At 42.5% G+C, this 19,444-nt stretch overlaps 1 protein-coding gene across 2 annotated transcripts in view; it reads left to right on the forward strand.

Annotated features, from left to right (window-relative positions):
* Nucleotides 1-19,444, forward strand: part of GNAS (GNAS complex locus) — a 132,650-nt gene that overhangs the window by 42,795 nt on the left and 70,411 nt on the right. The window contains exons 1-2 of one of the 2 annotated variants that reach the window (XM_033074742.2): nt 4,200-5,282; nt 8,856-8,928. In XM_033074742.2, coding sequence (XP_032930633.1) covers nt 5,144-5,282; nt 8,856-8,928 — 212 coding nt within the window. In that variant the 5' untranslated portion in view covers nt 4,200-5,143. Of the gene's footprint in view, nt 1-4,199; nt 5,283-8,855; nt 8,929-19,444 lie in introns of those variants that run through there. The other variant, XM_033074741.2, reaches the window with a different exon arrangement.

Raw genomic sequence — 19,444 nt, forward strand, 5'->3', positions numbered from 1 at the left:
AAGCGTGGTGTAATGGAGGCTCCTTAACAAAAATCCAGGTGTTGCTGTCAGAACCCCATAAGAGCCATTTGTTTCACGTGTTCCCCAGGTTAATTGAGCTCTGTGTCCTTCCATGGAAAAGCCTTGCTGAAAATACACTGTTTCCTACACACAGAAACAAAGGAAATGGTACAATTAGCCCAGCACTGCTTTTACTTTTTGAGTACAAATGTTGTCCTCTCTGCTGTATCTGGTGAGCTGTGGTAGGAACTGGAGCACAGGCAATTCCAGAGGCAGGGAGGCTGACAGCCTCCTCAGAGGCTGCAGGGCCATTTCAGCCCAGTTGCTAAGGGATGCTGGAGCGAGATGTCGTCTGTGTCTTCTCTTCCAAATGAGCACATTGGCTTGGTCACAACTCCACCCCCACAGTTCACAGCCAAAAGTTTACGAGGTCACATTCACTGTGGACAGCAAGAGCCCGTAAGGAGCTGCACAACCATCCCATCTGGAAATGAGTTAACCATTTCTTCTTTACTGGAGACACCCAAGCGCTCAGTGCCTCCAACTCACTAACAAATGTGGATTATTTGCAATGGGAAATAAGGGTGTTTGTCACCTGGAGGGTGTGGGAGGAGGCTGTAGGTAAGATGGGCATCTGATCTGGGTCTCATAATCAGCTGTAAATACAAACTTGAATGAATTCAGAGCCTGACTGTGGTCAATTTTACATCAAAATTTTACTGGTCAAGTTTACATCAAAACTGTAAGCAGAAAGTTTTATCCATTTAGTTAAAGAGATAAAAGAACAGAACAACATGAAATACATGCCTGAAAAGCCTTTTTTCAACAGGTTCAGAATCTGCTCTGTTAAGGCAATAGTTTCTCCAAAACCAAGTCTTGCATCTACATTTCCAGCCAGTTTTTGTGAATTTTACAGCAGAATTTATTTGTTTTTTATCCATACAAGTGTGAATATCCTCATGCACAAGAAAGGAGACTACCACAAGGAAAATGCATTGAAATACATGCAACAGTCTGTCAGATATAGAGCAAATATGTTAAAATAGGAAAAAGAGAATATTTTTCTTGAGGTCCTCTTGAGTGATTGTATCAGCAGGTACTACATGTAAATCCTAAAGGGGCAGAAGTTCATGTGTATAGGGTGGAGGAAGCATAAAAGATGTCAATTTTTCAACAAGTTCTCTCTCCTTCTGCTATTGATAATCTGCTTCTCCTTTATATCTAAATCTTTTCATCCATTTTAAAATCAAGGTTATATAGTTGTCCTAGCTGGGAAGAGTAAAGTCTGCATAGGACTGCTCAACTGAGTAAAGTTCAGGTTTATTTACAGGATTGGGATATTGTTACAAATCCTTCTTTCGTTTTAGACACCAGAGAGTAGATTTTGGAGCAAAAGCTGTGGAGGGAAAATGGAGAAAATAATTGCAATAAAATTCCTCTTTCAAAAAAAAATTAACAAAATTAAGAGACCTGATGATTTTCATTAGGATATAATAGAAATTAGGTCAATAGGACTAAAAATCTGTTAACTAAAGTAATCACATGGACTGAAATGGATTATAGCTACAAGGAACTTTTATACCTCCTTTTCTCCCAAATATTCCACTGAAATATAATTACTTTTAATTATCCTGCTGCCTCTCCTTGTGAGATCTTTTCTGGTTTGAGAAGTGAAAATAGCAGAATATTGTTTCACGCTGCCAAACCCCGTGTTCTTTTCGTGAAATCCTTGCCCTGAGATGTGTGCTGGTGTGCCAGAATATTTGCATTTACTTTTGACTGAAAAATAAAAAACAACAGCCTCTATTCTATTCTATTCTATTCAATGTGTTATATTCAAACACAGAGGGAATATCAGTGAACCTGAATTTAATCTGTAAGTGTGCAACACTCCCAATCTTCTGTGTGCAACCTTGTATTTCCCATTAATTTAAATAGTGCAGGATTGAGTCAATAGCTGTTAGTCTTCTGATATCCTTTTACAACCATTTCCACGTTCTTGTTACCTTAACTTTTTGGAAAACATTTTCATTTATCATGCAGCAGTGTCCTTTAAAACCCTATTTTCAAGCTTCAAATACTAAGACTTATCACAGAGGCACTATGCCCATACATGTAGTTATTTTATCTTTGCATTATTTGTTCCTAAGGCTGCAGGTTCTTCAGAAGTGAGATTTAATTTTATGGTGAGTCAGGGGTCATGCTGTGCCTGCACTTACCCTTCTGATGGCAGGAGACTCGTGAAACTCAAGTTCATGGATTTTTACAAGATGGAAGCTAGTTCCAATAAGAAACACAATTTATTCTAAAGACACATTAGCAGCGTTATGTTATTTAAACAAATGAAAAAAAGAGTGAGAACAGTTAATGTGTTGGTATGCTCACTCTTCAAACGATGGGCTGCTAATCAGGACAGCACTGAAAAAACTCCTGGCAGTTCTCTGGATTTGTAAAGCGAGGGTGGTGCCTGATGTCCTGAGTCCTGTCCTGTTTCAGAAAGAAAAAAACAATCTGTAATTGCTGATAGGTTACATAGTGTGGGAGTTTTCTTTTTGTTTCATGTAGCTTTTGACACTTTCGCACTTTAGTAACACTTGTAATACAAAGGAGCTAATTCTTAATTCTGTTGCGAGTAACTGGGAGTTTTGTAAATTAGCTGGTGTGTTTTTCTTTTTCAGCTACTTCATGCTTTGCTCAGCCTAAAGACAGAGGCACAAAGTATCTACAGCAGGAGGGCAGTGATTCCTGGGGAGTTTAACCTCGCAGAGCCTGGGAGGGAAGGGATGGTTGTAGCGCTGCTGGACACCAGCATTTACACAGCCATGACCCCTTGTTCCTGGAGGGACCTGGAGGGAAGCAAACCCTGGAGGCTGGGGCAGATTCCCCCCCATGTGAGGTGACAGGTACTGGCACTTCTGCAGTCTCTTCATACCTGAAACCATTAAAAAAAAAAAAAAAAAGTATGAGGTTTTCTAACTTTCAGTCCAAATTCTGCTTTCCTGAGTCCTTTATGCCTTGTAAATTCCGCAGTTACAATGTATTTTAATGTTGTGTATTACAAATAAATCACCTACAAAAGATACAAGGAATTATTGCCATCTTCACTTCAGATGCATCTGAGCCAAGTTTCTCCAAGACCTTTAAAAGCTGCTCTTAGCCTAAAAGAACACCAGTAAGAGTCTCTCCTATGACTCCAGAACTCTTAGGCTCTGTAGCATTTAAAAATAGCGACTGTGATGTTCCCTGCTTCTCCTGAGGTCCCCCTCTTTCAGCAAGGGCAGCTCAGCAGATGTATTTGATGGCATCAGCCGTGACCTCCTAGTTGTTTGCTCTATTCACATAATTATTTTACTGTGGGTGTTTCTAAATATAGTAACTGGATGATGTAAGAAGGTGTGTTCGTGGGAACAGTGTGGTAGATAATCGAATTTTGCAAATGAAGGTAAATAATATTTGTATAGCAAAGGACATTTCACTAACTCGTGTGGGGGTGTGTGCACAGAGAAAAATTACCTGTGTATTTTAGGGAACCGGGTTATACAAAGAGCAGAGCGCCAGCCTTTGTTTTCCAAGTGTAACTGATAAGTTGTGCAATTTTTGTAACGAGGTTTCCAAAACATATTTTAGAGAAGAAAATGCAGCTGGACAGGGTGGTAAAACCACAGGTAGAAGCAACTGTGTGCATCCAGGGTTACTCTGCTGGCGCAGAGAGCATCCCCTAGGGTACCTTGAGCCCCCAGTCCTGACCGGGATGGGCAAGGACGGACAATGACACGCAGGGCGCGATCAATCCACCCAAAACCCAGCCACAAACCCACTGAGCACCACAACTCCCACATTAAATTATCTCCCAGCGTAGCACGGGGCGCGATTTATCCAGAATGCCATGAAGTGCGCGGCCAGCCGGGTGCGCGGGGCTGGGGGCACCGGGGGCGCTCCGGGCCTGCCCTGGGCCCCCGAGCGGCGGCGGGGCCGGTTCGGAGAAGGCAGCGGGCCCGGTTCGGAGAAGGCAGCGGGCCCGGTTCGAAGAGGGCGCCGGCGGCGGCGCGGGGTGACGCGGGCATCATGTGAGCGGCCCCGCTCGCTCCCAGCGTGCAGTGTGGGCTCGCTCGCCCCACCCCGAGCTCCGCCGCCGCGGAGCCGCTCAATAGGGGAAGGGGCACAAAAAAAAAAAAAAAAAAAAGGGGGGGCAGAAAAAAAAAAAAAAAAAAAAAGGAGGAAAAAAAAATGCGGGAGAGAGAAGGAAAAATAAGACGGGGAAAAATCCGCCCGTGAGAGGACAGGTTTTGCTCTCGGGGCACAGAGCAAACGGGCGCTTGCGCTTTTTTTTTTTTTTTTTTCCCTCAATTTTTATTTTGTATTTTCTTCTCGCCGAGAGGATTCAGCCGCCTGGAAACCGCATGTGAAAAGAGCAGCAGCGAGGCTAGGGGAGGAAAAAAAAAAAAGGAGGAAAAAAAAAAAAAAAAAGGGGAGGTTTGGCTTGGACCCCCCCGCCCCAGTGCGGGAGGAAGGACCCGCGGCGGCCGGAGGGCGAGGAGCTGCGGCGGCCGGCGAGGAAGGGACCGGGGCTGCGTGACCCCCGCGGCGCGGGGGGAGAGGCGAGCAAGAGACGTTTCCCGATCCTCCCCGCCGAGCATTTGGGGAGGTTTCCGCGCCTGGAGCCCGTGCCTTTGGATCTAAAGAGGATTATTATTTTTTTGGGGGTGGCACTGAAGCTGGATTTGTTCCTGTGCGTGCGGCGCGGGGGGGGGCATTTCTGCTGCCTCTAAAGGAGCCGGCGGCCCGGCCGGGGCGCGGAGATCCCCGCGGATCGCTCCGCACCCCCCGGGAAAGGTGCGCCGAGGGGATCGGCGGGGGGCGGGGGAGGAGAGGCAGCTGCAGCTGCCGGGGAGGAGGCCCGGCGGAGCGGCAGCAAAGTCATCGCTATCGGCCCCCCCTCGGCTGGCTTCGGGCTCGGCGCTCTCCATGTCTCTGGCTCTGGGCAGCGGCCGCCACAGCAGCGAGTAGGGGGGGAGGAGGAGGAGGAGGAGGAGGAGGAAGAAGAAGGGAGCCCGGGAGTGCCTCCCTCCCTCCCTCCCTCCCCCCGGCAGCCCCGGCCGCCTCCCGTCCCCTCGCCCCGCGTCCCTGCCTTCCCCTCCCCAAGATGGGCTGTTTAGGGAACAGCAAGACGGAGGATCAGCGCAACGAGGAGAAGGCGCAGCGGGAGGCCAACAAGAAGATCGAGAAGCAGCTGCAGAAGGACAAGCAGGTCTATAGGGCCACGCACCGGCTCCTCCTGCTGGGTAAGGGGTCGCGGGCCGTCCCCTCCCCGCCGGGGCAGCGGCCCCAGCCCGGGCACGGCGAGGCCGGGGGAGAGAGGTGGGGCCGATGGGGGGCGAGCGGAGCCGCAGGGCCCACCCGGGGCCGCGGGGATCCGCTATAGCAGCGCCCGGGGCGGCGGGGCCGGGGCCGCCGGGGGGACCGGCGCGGTGCGGGGGAGCGGCGGGGAGGGCTCGGGGAGGGCTCGGGCAGCGCCCGGGGCGCCGCGGGAGGGGCCGGGGCAGGTACGGAGCGGGGCCGCGGGGCAGCGCCCGCCGCCGGGGGGGCAGCGGGCCTCGGGCGGGCGTGGGGAAGGGGGCCGGGGATGCCGCGGCCGGGGGCCCGCGGGGAGCCTGGCAGATAAACAGGGCAGGGCAGTGACAGCGGCCGCGGGCGAGCGGCGCGGCCAGCGCGGGAGGGCCGGACACCGCTCCCCGCGCCGCGGCCGGGGTGCCGAGGGACGTGCGGCCAGGCCGGGGAGAGGAGGAAGAGGAAGGGAGGAAGTCGGGGAATCGTTTGGGGGAAACGGAGGGAGGATGTCGGTCCCGGAGGGAAGCGCGGCCGCTCTGGGGCCGCGGAGCAGCGCAGGGCCCCCCCGGCCCCGGCGGGCTCGGCACCGCCGCTGTCGCACCAGGAATTGAGGTACCGCCGGCACAGCCCGGCTCCAGGTGCTGCTCCAGCCGCTCCCTCGGGTTACCTGCTCGTGTTTTTCAGCAGAGATATTTACAAATGCGGGCTGTGGCTTCCAGGGAGCGGAAAGGTCCAAATATCGATATCGGGGAGGACAAGCAGATGTTTGTCAGGCTCGTTATTTCGGAGTATTTGGAAGTAGTGTTTGAGGATCAGATGCAGTTGGGGTTGTTTTGGTCACGCCGAGGGACTGCCTGTGCACGTTCTGCAAGGCTGTAGCGTGGAGCACAGGCTAGGCCTCGCCGAGCTGACTCAGTTTTGGGGGGAAAAAACCCTAATTGAAGGGGAAAAAACAAAAAAAGGATTTTTTGAAGGCGGTGAATTTGGAAGGGTACTATCACCAGTAAAATCTTTCGAATACTCATTTGAAGAAAGAGGCTTAATATAAATGGAGAGTGACTGGTACTACAGCAGCACCTGCAGCACTGAGGAGCCTGCCAGGGCTTCAGCAGAAATCTTTTAACAGGATAATTTGGACTCCAGCTCTTGGGAAATGTCTTGGACTTCCAGATTTCAGGCTGAACATTACGTAGACACGTAGAAACTATTTGTCATCAGACGAGTTGCTTTCGTAAGAGGCGAAATTTCAGCAAACAGAAACATGATGGGCTCGCTTGGGTTTTCTTTCTGTTTTCCTTAGTTTTGGTGGCTGAAAAATAGTTTAGATACTTGCAAATAAAAATTTGTGTGTGTTTAGCGATGGCAGTAAAGTAATCTGTGAGTGTGTTTAAAGTGATAGCTCAACTGTTACAGTTTCTGCCATGAATTGTGGATATTCTGTAACTCAGACTCACTGGTAAAAAATATAAAAACTCACATCCCTCTTATTATGTTGTGTTTCCTCTGTAAGACACGTGAAATAAGACGCCAGGCACTTGGAAAGTATTCTTAATCTTTTCAAATCATATTCAAATAGCAACAAAGAAGAGCTGCTGAATATTCTAGTGGGTTTATGCTGCTGCTCGTAGGCCCCATCGCTGTACACGTGCTTGCCCCGCTGCCACGAGCAGTCTCGCTGAAATTAATGGAACTCTCCTTGGTGGTGAAGTTCAACGTGTGTATGTAATTGTTAATGAGAATATGGCCTTAACAAGCAGCCAAATATAGAGCTAGACTTATGGAGAGACATAGATGTAATGCATCATTTTGGTTCACTGGTGTTGTACCCGATCCAGAGAACCCAGGTGTGTCAATACCAAACCGTATGTGTTTATAGCAAGTGCAACAACTGTCCAGCCTCCTTCTTGGACCAAGTGAAGTAGAGATTTTGGCTCCCAGTGCTTATAAATATAAAATGTGATTTAGTGCTACAGCTGAAATTTAGTTGTTATTAATTTTTAAGTGGGCATATGACTACAGCAGATACTGCCTTCGTGAATAATTCTTAGTTGTGAAGGTGATCCAGTCTGTTTTATCCCAGGATGCTAATTCTTGGTTGGTTTAGCCACCTGTGTTTATTGCATGGTGCAGTCTGCCTGATCAGACAGAGGGGGTATAGTATAAAATAGGAGCTTAGGGGAGAAGTGGTGTGTGCATAGAGTTGTAGATAAAAACTGCTCTCTAAATGCTTACAAAACACCAGTGAGCAAGGAGAGGAAAAAGGAGTAAGGCTCTGGGATTAAAGTGGCAAAACATGCAACCAGGCTTTATGGAGAGCAGAGGAAGACTTTTGGGAATTCATGGGGGAGAAGGAAAGGAAGGGAGAAAGCAGAGGGGGAAAGCATTTGTGAGAAAATGAACCTTGAAATGTAACTGCTAAAATACAGTTTTGAACATGAGGCTCAAAATGGAGGCTTGTGCTGTCAGTGTGTGCTAGCAGAGGCCTGACATCCTATAAATACAAACTGTACCTCCCTGCCCGTTCTGCCACAGACTACGGTTCCTGTGGCTGAGACAAGGCTGAGGAGGGGAATAAACGAGTAGCCGGGAGATGCTAGGGGGAAATCTTTCTAAATTTTGCCACGTTACGATACTACTCCTGCAAAAATATGTTTGCTTTATATAGAAAGCTGCCGATCTGGCAGCGTGGAGCAGCTCAATTAAATGCTGCTGTTGGAGTTGTTCAGCGTGCATGGAAAAACGGGTACTATAGGCAGATGGGCTGCCCTGTGCACTGGCATCCGAGCAGCACAGCAGAAATAGCATCCATCTACTTATGGAAACTGGAGTAAAGTGGAGTGGGGTTTTTGCACTGCAGGTACGGAAGGGGAGCTGGGGAGGCTCTTTGGAGCAGGCACAAAAGGTGGGCTCTGCCTCTCATTGTGTGTGTAGGGTTGATTTTGGAACGTGTAGGGAGGGTGGGAGGCTGCTCGCAAGACACAAATAAGAGGAGGTTTTTTTGAAGCTTTGTGGGTGGAGGCTTAAAGGGATGCCTTCCTTTTTCAAATGTGAGTATCTGCATATTTTATTCCTTGTGATTTAAGTTACGGAGTTTGACTGGGTGATGATGAACTGCAACCAAACTTAGAATTCTTTAAGGATATAACACAATTTCTTGGGTTTAACAGGGACTTCAGTCAGTCTTTCCCTCTGTCAATCAGGCAATCAGGTTGTGATGTTCCCTGTCGTCTTCTCTGTAAAATGTTGAAGTTGTCCATTTTCTTTCCAAATACTGCAGTCTGCTTTTAACATTGACACTGGAAAAATGGACAGTGAAATGATCCAAGATTCAGATCTGACACATGACTTGAGCTGGGCATTTATTTTTAGCTACAACTGAAGTTTCCAGTGGCAATTATTTCTTTCACTTTTCGCTCTTGCACTGAAAAACGCAACTTTCTTGATTTTACCCCGAAGGAAAAAAAATTCTAGTGTGTGCCTTAATCACTTATGCTTCCTTCTGAAATTGATTTACTTTCATTTTCTAGGTGCTGGTGAATCCGGTAAAAGCACAATAGTCAAGCAGATGAGGATCCTGCACGTGAATGGATTTAATGCTGAGTAAGTGCATTTGCTTTTTCACTTTACAGTGTTCCTTCTTCCTCTGTGCTGCAGTCAGTGCTCCTGGTTTATATCTTGTGTATTTTCCTCTTGCTGCTGTTTCACTGTCTCTAGAATTTGGATGTGTATTTTTAGATGAGATTAATACACATTAACCTGAAGAGGTCAGGCACCAATCACAACTAAATTCTAGCAGTGTAAAATTATTTATATCAAGGCAGAGCTGATTTGATTAAGTTTTGAGTTTTGTGGGTTTGTTAACTGCAGTTTCTTTCACAACATGGCTGACACTGATTTACCTCAACTAGAGCACATTGCTGCAAACATGCCTTGTCAGTGTACAAAATGAGCACAGTTTTCTTTATTTGGGGCATGTAAGGCTTTATTTTCTGTGTTCTCACAGAATGAAATTGTACTCTGAATTTTGGGGATTTTGTTGTGTTTGCTTGTCCAGAGGTTTGTGTTAAATGATCTTTCTAAAAGCTTTTGTTTTTTGCATCTCATATCTGTTATTTGGCAGTTGTGAAGAGGAAAGTGGCTTTAAGATAGGGAAAATGGATTCTCGTTGTTTGTCTGAGAAGGGTTTATGTTTGCTAACTTTTTGACTAACTTTGCTAGAGAGTAGGAAGAGATTCTTCTGCATGTTAATTTATGCTTGCAATTGTGTGTGTATGTATATCAAAAGCTGTTAAATGAATACTAATTGAATCAAAGTGTTGAAATTTCAAAGCTTATTTTCTGTGCTTTTTTTTTTTTGATTGTATTATTGGTTTTGTCTTGCTTGTATTCAAACATAACAGTTTTGTACTGGCACCCTTTAGCTTTTAGTGGTATCATTTATTTCGTGAATCCTGCCTTTTTTGGGAAGGTTAGTTTTCCAGTAGTTAATTCTTTAATAAGAATATCTGAGCTAAAAGTTTAGCCAAGGAGTCTGGACAGTGCTTCTTCCTAATCAGCAAATGATAGCTCAGGATAAGGTACACAGTCTTTTGGATGAAAGTTCAGACTGATTCATAATAAATTCATTATGTGCTACATGGTTTTAGCTCCTCTTTATAGGGAATATTTTCTGTTTCCAAAATAGCTTTTTCATAAGTGCCTAGTCCTGCATCCTGTTAGTGCTGAGCTGTCTGTTGTTTGGGCTGCTGCAGAGGCCTCTTAAAAGACTTGTGTGGCTTAAAAGACTTGCCTGGGTTGACTTGATTGAGTAGGTCTCAATATTGGGTGCTGAGTAAAAAGTTCATAAATGAAAGTGGGAGTGGATCCCTGGTACCTTTCAAAGTATCAATCCGTTTCAAGCCCATGGGTGCTCTAAAAGGGATAACAATTCTGTGTGATGGATGGTGTGTGGTGTAGGCAGGTAACCTCAACCCTGCAAGCTGCATACCCAAACCTGGGTGGAACTGGGAGCTGTGCAGAACTGGTGAGGGACTGGGACACACTGGGATGTGCAGCAGCAGGGGGTTCCTCGAGTGTCTCACTCTGCATTGTAGGTTTGGGCAGAGCTGAGCCTGCAGCTGGAATCCAGGGCAACATGGCAAATTTGGCCTCAGGAGGCTCTGCTGGCTTCTGCCTTCTCATAGCAAGGGATTTGGATTACGGGGCAGCCCTGTGCCAGCACAGCCCTGCTGCCAATCACGGGGCATGTCCTGGTGTGGGAGCCATGTGGGAATTGCAGGGGAGCTGCCTGGGGCTCAGGAGCTGTGGATTGTCCACCCATGGCATTTTGTGCTCGTCCTTTGGTGGATAACGCGTGTTGGAACGCTGAGGTGCATAAAAATCCAGTACAGAAGTGTGGTGTATTTAAAGTGTACAAGGAATAAGTTACAACGCATCATTTTTAGGGTTCTACTGCCAAAAATAATCAGTAGATCATAACATACACTATACAGCAGGGAAAAGGCTGTTTTTCAGTGTTTTGAAATTCTTGCAAGTTACACATCTGTCCTTAAATAACTTGCATTTTCTTCCAAATAACTAATGCTCTCTATGTTGTCTTGCTTTCCATTACCCTTTTTGCCTGATTGATTCCCTTTCTGTCCTGCTTACCTTGTGGAAGAGTGGTGTGGGATTCAGCTAATGAGAGAAACAGTGTGGAGATTTTTTTGGAAGGGTAGGAAGAGCAAAGCTTTACTTCTCTTCATGTCCTGATCAGTTGCTCTGGAACATAAACATGTTTGGATACAACAGCACAACTGATGTGATGAATAGCAGGAGAGAGGTGGTGAAAACAGTAATATGCTGCAGATGAGGAGACTTTTCTTTAATTTTACTGTACTTGTACATAACTAGATTTGAATTATTTCTGTTGATGCAGCTTATTCTTGTGCTTTGAAAGAAATCCAGTTGAAAGTCCTGTCTCAGAATTGTTTGCCTTTGGTTTGGTTGCCCTTTGGCAATGGATGTTTGAAGCAGAGAGAGGGATACCTGTACTTGTTAGGGAAAATGTCTAATGCTATAAATGAGGGAATCAAAAGTTTTTATTTAGTGTTACTCTTCTTTCTGGTGACTAAACACGATATCCAGTGCTAAAAATGTTGGCCTACTTCAGTGAGCGTGAGGGGATTTTATTTAGTTTGATTTTAGGATTCTACCCCTAAATAGTTGAAGTTGCCATGTGCCTTTAGGTGAATCATTGTAGCATTTAGCAAGGTGAAGTCTGTGTAGTTCTACAAAACTAGGATTTCCTCTGGGACTCCAATTCTCAATCCCTTTAGCTAATTAATTATTTGAAGAACTGTATGGAATCAAGTGCTCCAGGTAATTAATGTGCTGAATAGTTAAAGCTAAGATTAATGTGATGGTGGTTAAAATTGTAGGCAAGTTAACTACAGTAAAGACTATTTTTTTTCCAATGTTCCTTTTATAATCTGCAGTTGAATTAGAGACAGAAATAATTTTTTTTTCTGTTGCTGTAGTGAAGGTGGTGTGTGGGATGTAAGAGTGCTGTGGCATTGGTAAGGGGAGTAGAGTATTGCAGAAGCAAGGCATGTTCTGTAGCACAGGTTTTTCTGCAGGGAGATTTTTTGGAAGGGCTTAGCCCACTTTCAGCTCTTGCAGAATGGCTTCAGGTGGCTTTGCTGTCATCTGGCATCTTCCTGCAGAATTCCATGAAAAATGGGTTTGTGGCCTCCCTGCAGTATTTTTCCAGTGTTCCTGGTCTTTAACATGGAAGAGCTGCCCTCTAAGCATCATGGAGAAGCCATATCAACCAGATTTTCTACTCTTTGCATTACTGCCAACAACAGAGGCCCTTTTGATGTAGAAAGGGTTTAAATTTGGCTTTTAATAGCAGGAAGCCTGTGACTTCCCTTCCTTTCCTTCCCTCCCTCCTCAACACTTCAACTGTCTTTTCATGAGGCAGTTCCAGAAGAGAGGTATCTGCTGCTGCAAAGAGCATTTTGTGAGCAGGCATTGATAAGGCAGTGCCAAAACCTTCTCTTTTTGACTGTGCAGAAGTTGAGATGGCAATCTTTCTGAGTTGGAAAGAATGAAAAATGGGAGAAGGAGGACAGGAGGAGTAAGGAGTATAGTTAGAAGAATTAAATGTATAGCTCAGGTTGAAGAGGAAAAGAAAAACAACTCCTTTTTGTGCTGTCTAGAGGCTGGGGTTCTTTGCTTCCAAAAACACGGCCTTTCACTTACTTCTGATTTCTTTAAGTCATCTTTCCCCTCTGTGATCACTGTGGCTTTGGCTGACAGACTCTAAGGAGAGGGTCATTGTCATGCACAATTTTAGAAAGCAGGGAATAATTGGCGCAGGCAAGAGACAATTTTGAAGTGTCATGGGAAAAACTGGGACAAGCAGAAATATTTAAATAGAAATAAATGGTTGAAATGTGACTTACAAAATCCACTATAGAGATTAACAAATAAGGGGAATATGCCTTTGTGATTATTAAGTTTGGATAGTGTTTAGCATTCAGGAATTCTTGAGGTTACAGGAAATTTCAGGTGATGCTTTTCAGCATCAGTTTCCCAAATTATGATGTAAAATGTTGACACTTTCTTGAACTAGTATATAGAAGTGCTGAATAGGAGTTTGTGTATTTATTAAATCTGGTAGTCTAAACTGATGGCATAAGCAGAGCTGAATAGCTTTGTTTTCAAGACTTAGATGACAAATATATTTACATTTCTCTTTTACTTCTAAAAATTATTTTCTCTTAGTGGGAAAGCTGAAAAAGCCAAGTCACCTTCTTAGAGATTTCGAACATTTTCTCTTTTTTTCACCTAGATTTAGGAGTTTGTGAGTAGGGAAAAGTAGTCATTGATGGTTTCTAATCTTCTCTTAATACATCCATTACCACCATTGTGTCACATAAAACAGTAAATAATATTATCTAATCACTTTAGTCAGTGTCATTCTCTCTTGCAAGTGACACAAATTCTGGTTCAGTAACTTTACTTTTTAGTGGTTTGGTACTGTGGGTTGTTTTCTAACTTTGGTCTTTTTAGCCATGTGATTTTTATGGAAGAGAAGTTAATGTTATGAGGGAGGGAAAAGTATAATATTTATAACTAAGTCTTCCAAAATAATGAATTCCCTCCTGATGGCTAATATTAGCTTGTATACATAGATATTATTGCTCTGTTTTTATAGCTCCTTTACATTTGTGTACCAATCCCATGTTTTCATAATGGTCACTTCAGTTCCCTGCCAAGAAACAAACAGAATTTATTGTGTTTTACCTGACTGGCAACAAAAGTAATTTTTTCCTGGTGTCTGAGTAAAATTGAAAATTGGAGTGGGGGAGGCTTGGAGTGTGTGATTCCCCTTGCCCCCTTTCTTCCTTTTTTTGCATCACAGTGTCTGTTGAGAGGCTTCTGCAGCTTTGAGGCATAAACTTTTGGGGGTTTTTTCTCAGCTCCTGTTCCAGGACACCAGTGAGGTGCTGGAAAATTTGTGTGTACATGTCTGTTCAATTCCATCTGGTTATGGTGTTTGATCAAGATTTGTGCTGTAGAACATAAAGTGGAGGTGTGGGTAAAGAGGGTAGCAAGATTTGTGTTCCACTCAGTTTTAGGTCCAAAAGACAAAAATATGCCAACAGCTAATAAATGCCATGAAAAAGAACTCACTACTGCGTGTAGCTCGTAAAAGTTTATTCAAAATGTTTATACAAGTTATATTTAACTTTCATCAACTTGAAAGAAATGGGAGGTAATTCCTGGTGATGTTAAACCACCTATGCAACCAAGCAATCCTTTAATTGTTAGAAGGTTTAAGAGAGTTTTTATGTGATTGAAGTTCTTTCCTTTGAAAGTACTTATACTTCTACAAGGACAAAAATTCTGTTCTAAAAGTGAACTCAGTGAAGCAACATTAATATTTTTTTACATTTAACAAAAAAGGGAAAAACCTTCTGAGTTCGGGCTGGGGTTTTTTTTCAACTTTCTTAGGGATCTTGCCTGCAGATATGAGATGTTGTCCATTAAGAACTTGTGCAAATGCTTTGCAATTTAGATCTGCTATTCAGGTGTGTTTTATAAATGCTGTAAAATGAGTTTTCAGAAAATTTTGATTGTTTATAATACCTGCCCCGGGCCTCATTTGGCAAGGATTGTTAACATACTGTGGCATTGAAAATTCAAATAGTCACTGAATAACTCCTTCACCTTGCTTACAGGCTTTCTGAAATCAGCTGATGAAATATTTCCACATGCAAGTGAAGTGAATTTTTTTTTTTCAGGGTGAAAAATCATGTTCTTTTCATTCTTGAAATATCACAGAAAAGTAGTGCATGAAGAAATCTGAAAGTTTAAAAAGCTGGTTAGTTTTTCTGCCTTTAGATGCTTGTGGTAGGCTCGGGTTTAACCATCAGTGGAGAGATGACAGCACAGTGTTCAAAGAAAGCATTGACTTTCATTTTTACATTGAGCTTTGTTTTCATGTAAAAGAAAGTGCGAATTGAACATAATTTCTTTATTTTCATGGGAAACATGCTATTGCTCAGAGCAGAACATGCATCTTACCTTCCTTTACTGGTTGGGAAATGCTGAATTCTCCTAGCAAAGCAGTATTTAAACTGCCAATATTATGTTGTTACATGTTGAGAGCTCTCTGTACTTTGAATTACTTTTCCTGGCTTCCAATTTGACATTTGTGATTTCAGTTTTCTGAAAAAGAAACCCAACAACAAAAAAACCCAGTAGTAAACTCATCCCTCAAGCTAAGTTTGCATGTGTTGCAGACATGATTTGGCATGTAAAGGGACTGGCCAAAAATATGGCAGTAGTTCTATTTGTTTTGAGGTTTAAATTTCACAAAAGCTTTTTAAGTATGCAGCTATCAACCTAGGAGAAAGCTTTATAGTTGTAGAGAGCTTGGAGAGCAATAACTATGAATAGCGGAATAAGCACGAGTGATGTAATCTGAGAAGCCAAAGAGAGAGACAGAAGAGAGCTTAAGGCTTAACTATGTGGAAAACATTGTGAATGGGGCTGCGAGGGTTTTGACTTCTGATGGTAGATGTGGGATTTTACTCATTAGTTTTGGTAAAATCAAACAAATGTGGAAGTTTCCTTTTATTTTCCCAAACAGAAAATAAACCAGTCAGTGGGTTGCTGAGTGAGTGAAGTCTGGATTCTGAGTGAGTGAAGTCTGGATTCTGTGACTTGTTCTGTCTCCCAAATCTTTTCTCCTCTGCAGCATCTGCAGCTCCTCTTTGGGACCTGTGGCTTTCTGAGAGTCTCCACTCCTTGTTTTCCTCCCTGTTGCAACACTGATCCTTAAATATTCCTGCATCTGCCCACCCTTTATCTTCCTTTTTTTGGCTTTCTTGCTACCTGGACAAAGTCAGAATGTGTTGTGGCTGGTGTAGATCTCCATGAACTCTTCCTGCTTTTCCTCGCTAGAGTGCTAATTTTGGTCTCTCTTCTACTCAGCCTCTGATTTGCATTTCTGGAAATTAATTTTGCAGCAATGCTTCTTCAAGTTTAGTTGCACAGCAGAATCTGAGATAGAGTGAGATTTAGAAAAAACAGCTAAAAAAAGTCTTACTCTTTCTCAGTTCACTCCAGATTTTTTTTTAAACATATTTTTAGTTTCCACAATCATGAGTTAAAGTGGAAGTGGTGCATTTTTCTCCTTTTTCTTATCTTAAGCAAACATCTAGTAGTATAAACCAATGTATCATGTTCTATTTAACTTGTAATTTAATAAATCACCAACTGTATTAAATACTGCAAAAAACTTCAGATAACTTCAAAAATATAGCTCTCTGTGGAGAATATTAAATGTATGTCTGTATTCCACACTTGTCCTTTCAGGAAAATTTCACTGGGTTTTTCAGGTTTTCACCAGCTTTTCTTAATAATTAGATGGTGCAGAGTGATTACCTTTTCTCTAGTCAGTGCTACAAAATCAGCACTACACGAAGAATTTTCTTATGGAGTATCTCATTGTATTTCTTATTTCCCATATATTTTGGATGGACAGATTGGGCATAATTCTGATTTTTCCAAAAAAACTGTTTTTACTAATTTTTCCAGATGGACACTTGAATTAGTTTATCTATGAACAGAGTGCTCCTTATCATCTTAAACTTATTGCAGTTACCTTTTTGATATTGAAATTATTCCTTCACATTATTGCAAACCCTGAAGATTCCCCTTACTTCATGATGTAGTTACATTTTTTTCTCTTGCCACTCATCCAGCTGGGAAATTTAAAAAAAATTTTCAGTATGTTAAAACCTTGTGGTTTTCTCCCATAAGATAAAATTTATTATTAATAAAAGCTGTGCATTTCCTAGCAATCTAGATGTGAGTGGGATTTCTTGTTCCTGTTTCTTAAGTTGTGAGCTACTGTGCTGTTCTCTTGGGCTGGGGGAGCAGGTTTGGGGGGTTTTGAGGCATTTTTCTACAAAGTGAAAACACAGCTCTTGTTCCAGTTTTGTGAACATCCTTCCCCAGCGTCTCAGATCAAGGCAGGCAGAGCTAAGACTTTGAAGTATAATCCAGCAGGCAAAGTTGTCTCTATCTTTATTTTTAGCTATATCATGCGTTTGTGTATTAGGGTTGCCCAGGTTCCATCTCTGATGAAGAGCTGAGATACAGAAATTGCTCATCTTAATCTTGGCCGTTCAGAGCTCTCAAGTTGAAATGAAGAAATTTCCACTGAGGAGTTTTTTTTAGTATAACTTGAATCTTGATGTTAAAAATAGCATGCCTTGCATTTTACTTTAACAGTTGAACCTTGAGTTAATAGTAAATCCAGGCAGTTAGGATACAGTGCAAGTGTAGCTGCATCAGCTTTAAGAGTTATTTCCAATAGGACTTTTAATAATTATTTCTACAACTTTAATATAAGCATGCAGTTAATTAGAGTTAGTTGTTTACAGCTGAGCTTGCTTAGAAACAGCAATGCATTGAGGGGTGTTTTTGACAGCTGAGAGGCAGGACCATCCACTTTTTAAAAAGTGTAGTAGTGTAATATCTCAGTGAGATTTTTTGTTTCAAGGTGTTGCTGTTACAGAAGTACAGGAAAGCTTGTGACCTTCTCTCTGAGCTACCTGTTGCTGGCTGTATTCTCCACAGGGCTATTCAATAAGTCATTGTGTTCACTTCTCTTTTTAGTTAAGGCATTAGAAAATAATTATCTCTCCCAGCTGCACCCTTGCATCCTCCCAGGAGTGGTGGGTGAGCTAATGGAGCAGGCAGAGGTGTGCAGGGTTTCCTCCTGGGCTTTGGTGCAGTCCCAGGTGATGCAGTCCCAGCACCTTCAGAGCTTGCAGGGGAATTAGTGCTGCCTCCAGAATCCTGGGGTTAAACACTCCCTTCTTGTCTGCAGGTCTGGGGGCACAGGAACGCTTTGGTTTCCTTCAAGTTGTGACATTTTTATTCTGTTTTGACAGTACAATTATCTATGTAATAGAACTGCTCGTATTAATTAGAAAATATTGCAAGGAAATGGGTGTTTGTGAAGTAAATTTCATCCTCAAGTTTGTAGTAATAAAGAATGCCTTGCTTCAGTCTTGCTTGGTTTTTATTTTTTTTTGTTAAATATGGTAAAAAATGTGTACTGGGACACTTGGCACATTAAGCTCAGAGAACTATCAGAGAACTAAGTACAATGCCTGTTTTAACCCTGATAATTTAAATTAAAATAGGCTAGGTAAATTTGTTTTAATGTGGCATTACTATGGAAAAATTAAACTAGTTGGTTTCATGAATTTTAATTTAATTGCACAGTAGTGACTGGCACAGCTTTGTGCATTTTTTTTTTGTTGTTTTTAGCAGGTTAAGACTATTTAAGATAAATATGAAAACTTAGAGTTGTAACAACTTTTTTTTTTAATAAGCAAAATATTGTAATCCTAAGGACATAGCCATTTACTGAAAAGATTTTATTGAATATCTTCTGAAATTAGAATGTAATTATAGCACTGCATTATTCATGGAAAAAAGCTATAAGCACAATGCAAAGCCTAGAAAAATTATTTTTGCTTTAACTGAGAGAGAAAACTGAAAGGGGAAGGGCTCAGTAAAGCACTTGGGGTTTTCAGGAAAGCTGGGACCACACAAACCCCAAACCCTGTGCAGGTCAGGCACAGCAGCACTTCCTACACTTCAGATATTTGACAAAGTTGCAGAGCTCAGTGTCAGTAAAAAAAAAAAAAATTAAGTTTCTTAGTACTTTGTCTCAATGTCTTCTGCAACAAGCTTGTTACACAACTTTCTGGAAGATTTGCCTTAATGGGGTTGTGTGAAGGTTTTTTGTTATTAAATTTCTGTGTTGTGGGAAGCTACTGGATTTTCAGTTCTGGGGTTTGATGCACTCTAAAATAGGTGCCTGGAAATTGGATGCAACCTTTTAATTTTGCTGTGTCAAAATGATTAATGTTGTTTCGAAGTAGTTACTCATAGGAACACATTCTGCTTATGCTGAACATTGTAGATAAAAATATTTTCTGTAACTTACACGCAGGACACTTGAAAATGTGCAATGTAACTGTTTTGCCTGTTAGTTTGTTGAACTGGAACTGTGTCACTCCTAATTTCCCCAAACTCTTGGGAACTTGGGATGCTCCGTGCTGCCTCCGTGTTTTGCTTTCACTTAATTGGACAGACTTCACTTTATGTAATTGTATCTTATGCAATCAAATGTTTACTTTCCTTATGTTTATCACCGAAGAACTTGGGAACGTTCTGTTACCTAAGTATCTTTTTGACACTGTAAAATAAGGGACAAGAAACAAGTGAAAAGTTTGAGTTTAGTAAAATATTTCTGTATTTTATGCAATCATAAGGAGCTGGAAAAAACACTCTGAAATCATGTAAGCAGAATAATGTCTGACTTTTTCCTCTCGGTTTTATTCATGCTGAATAAGTTTTTTAAATGTATTTTTTTCTGGTACTAACTGGAGTTAACCAAGGCCTCTGTTTTCCTAACTGAAATTTATAGGTTCCATTCTGATAATAATTTCAGACAATAAGAAAGTAAGAAAATTTTTTCCACTTAATTTTTAATAATACTGTTTGGACACAGATTTTTTTTAACTTTTTTTTTTTT

This window comes from Catharus ustulatus, chromosome 17 (genome assembly GCF_009819885.2).
Source record: "Catharus ustulatus isolate bCatUst1 chromosome 17, bCatUst1.pri.v2, whole genome shotgun sequence".
Classification (NCBI taxonomy): Eukaryota; Metazoa; Chordata; class Aves; order Passeriformes; family Turdidae; genus Catharus; species Catharus ustulatus.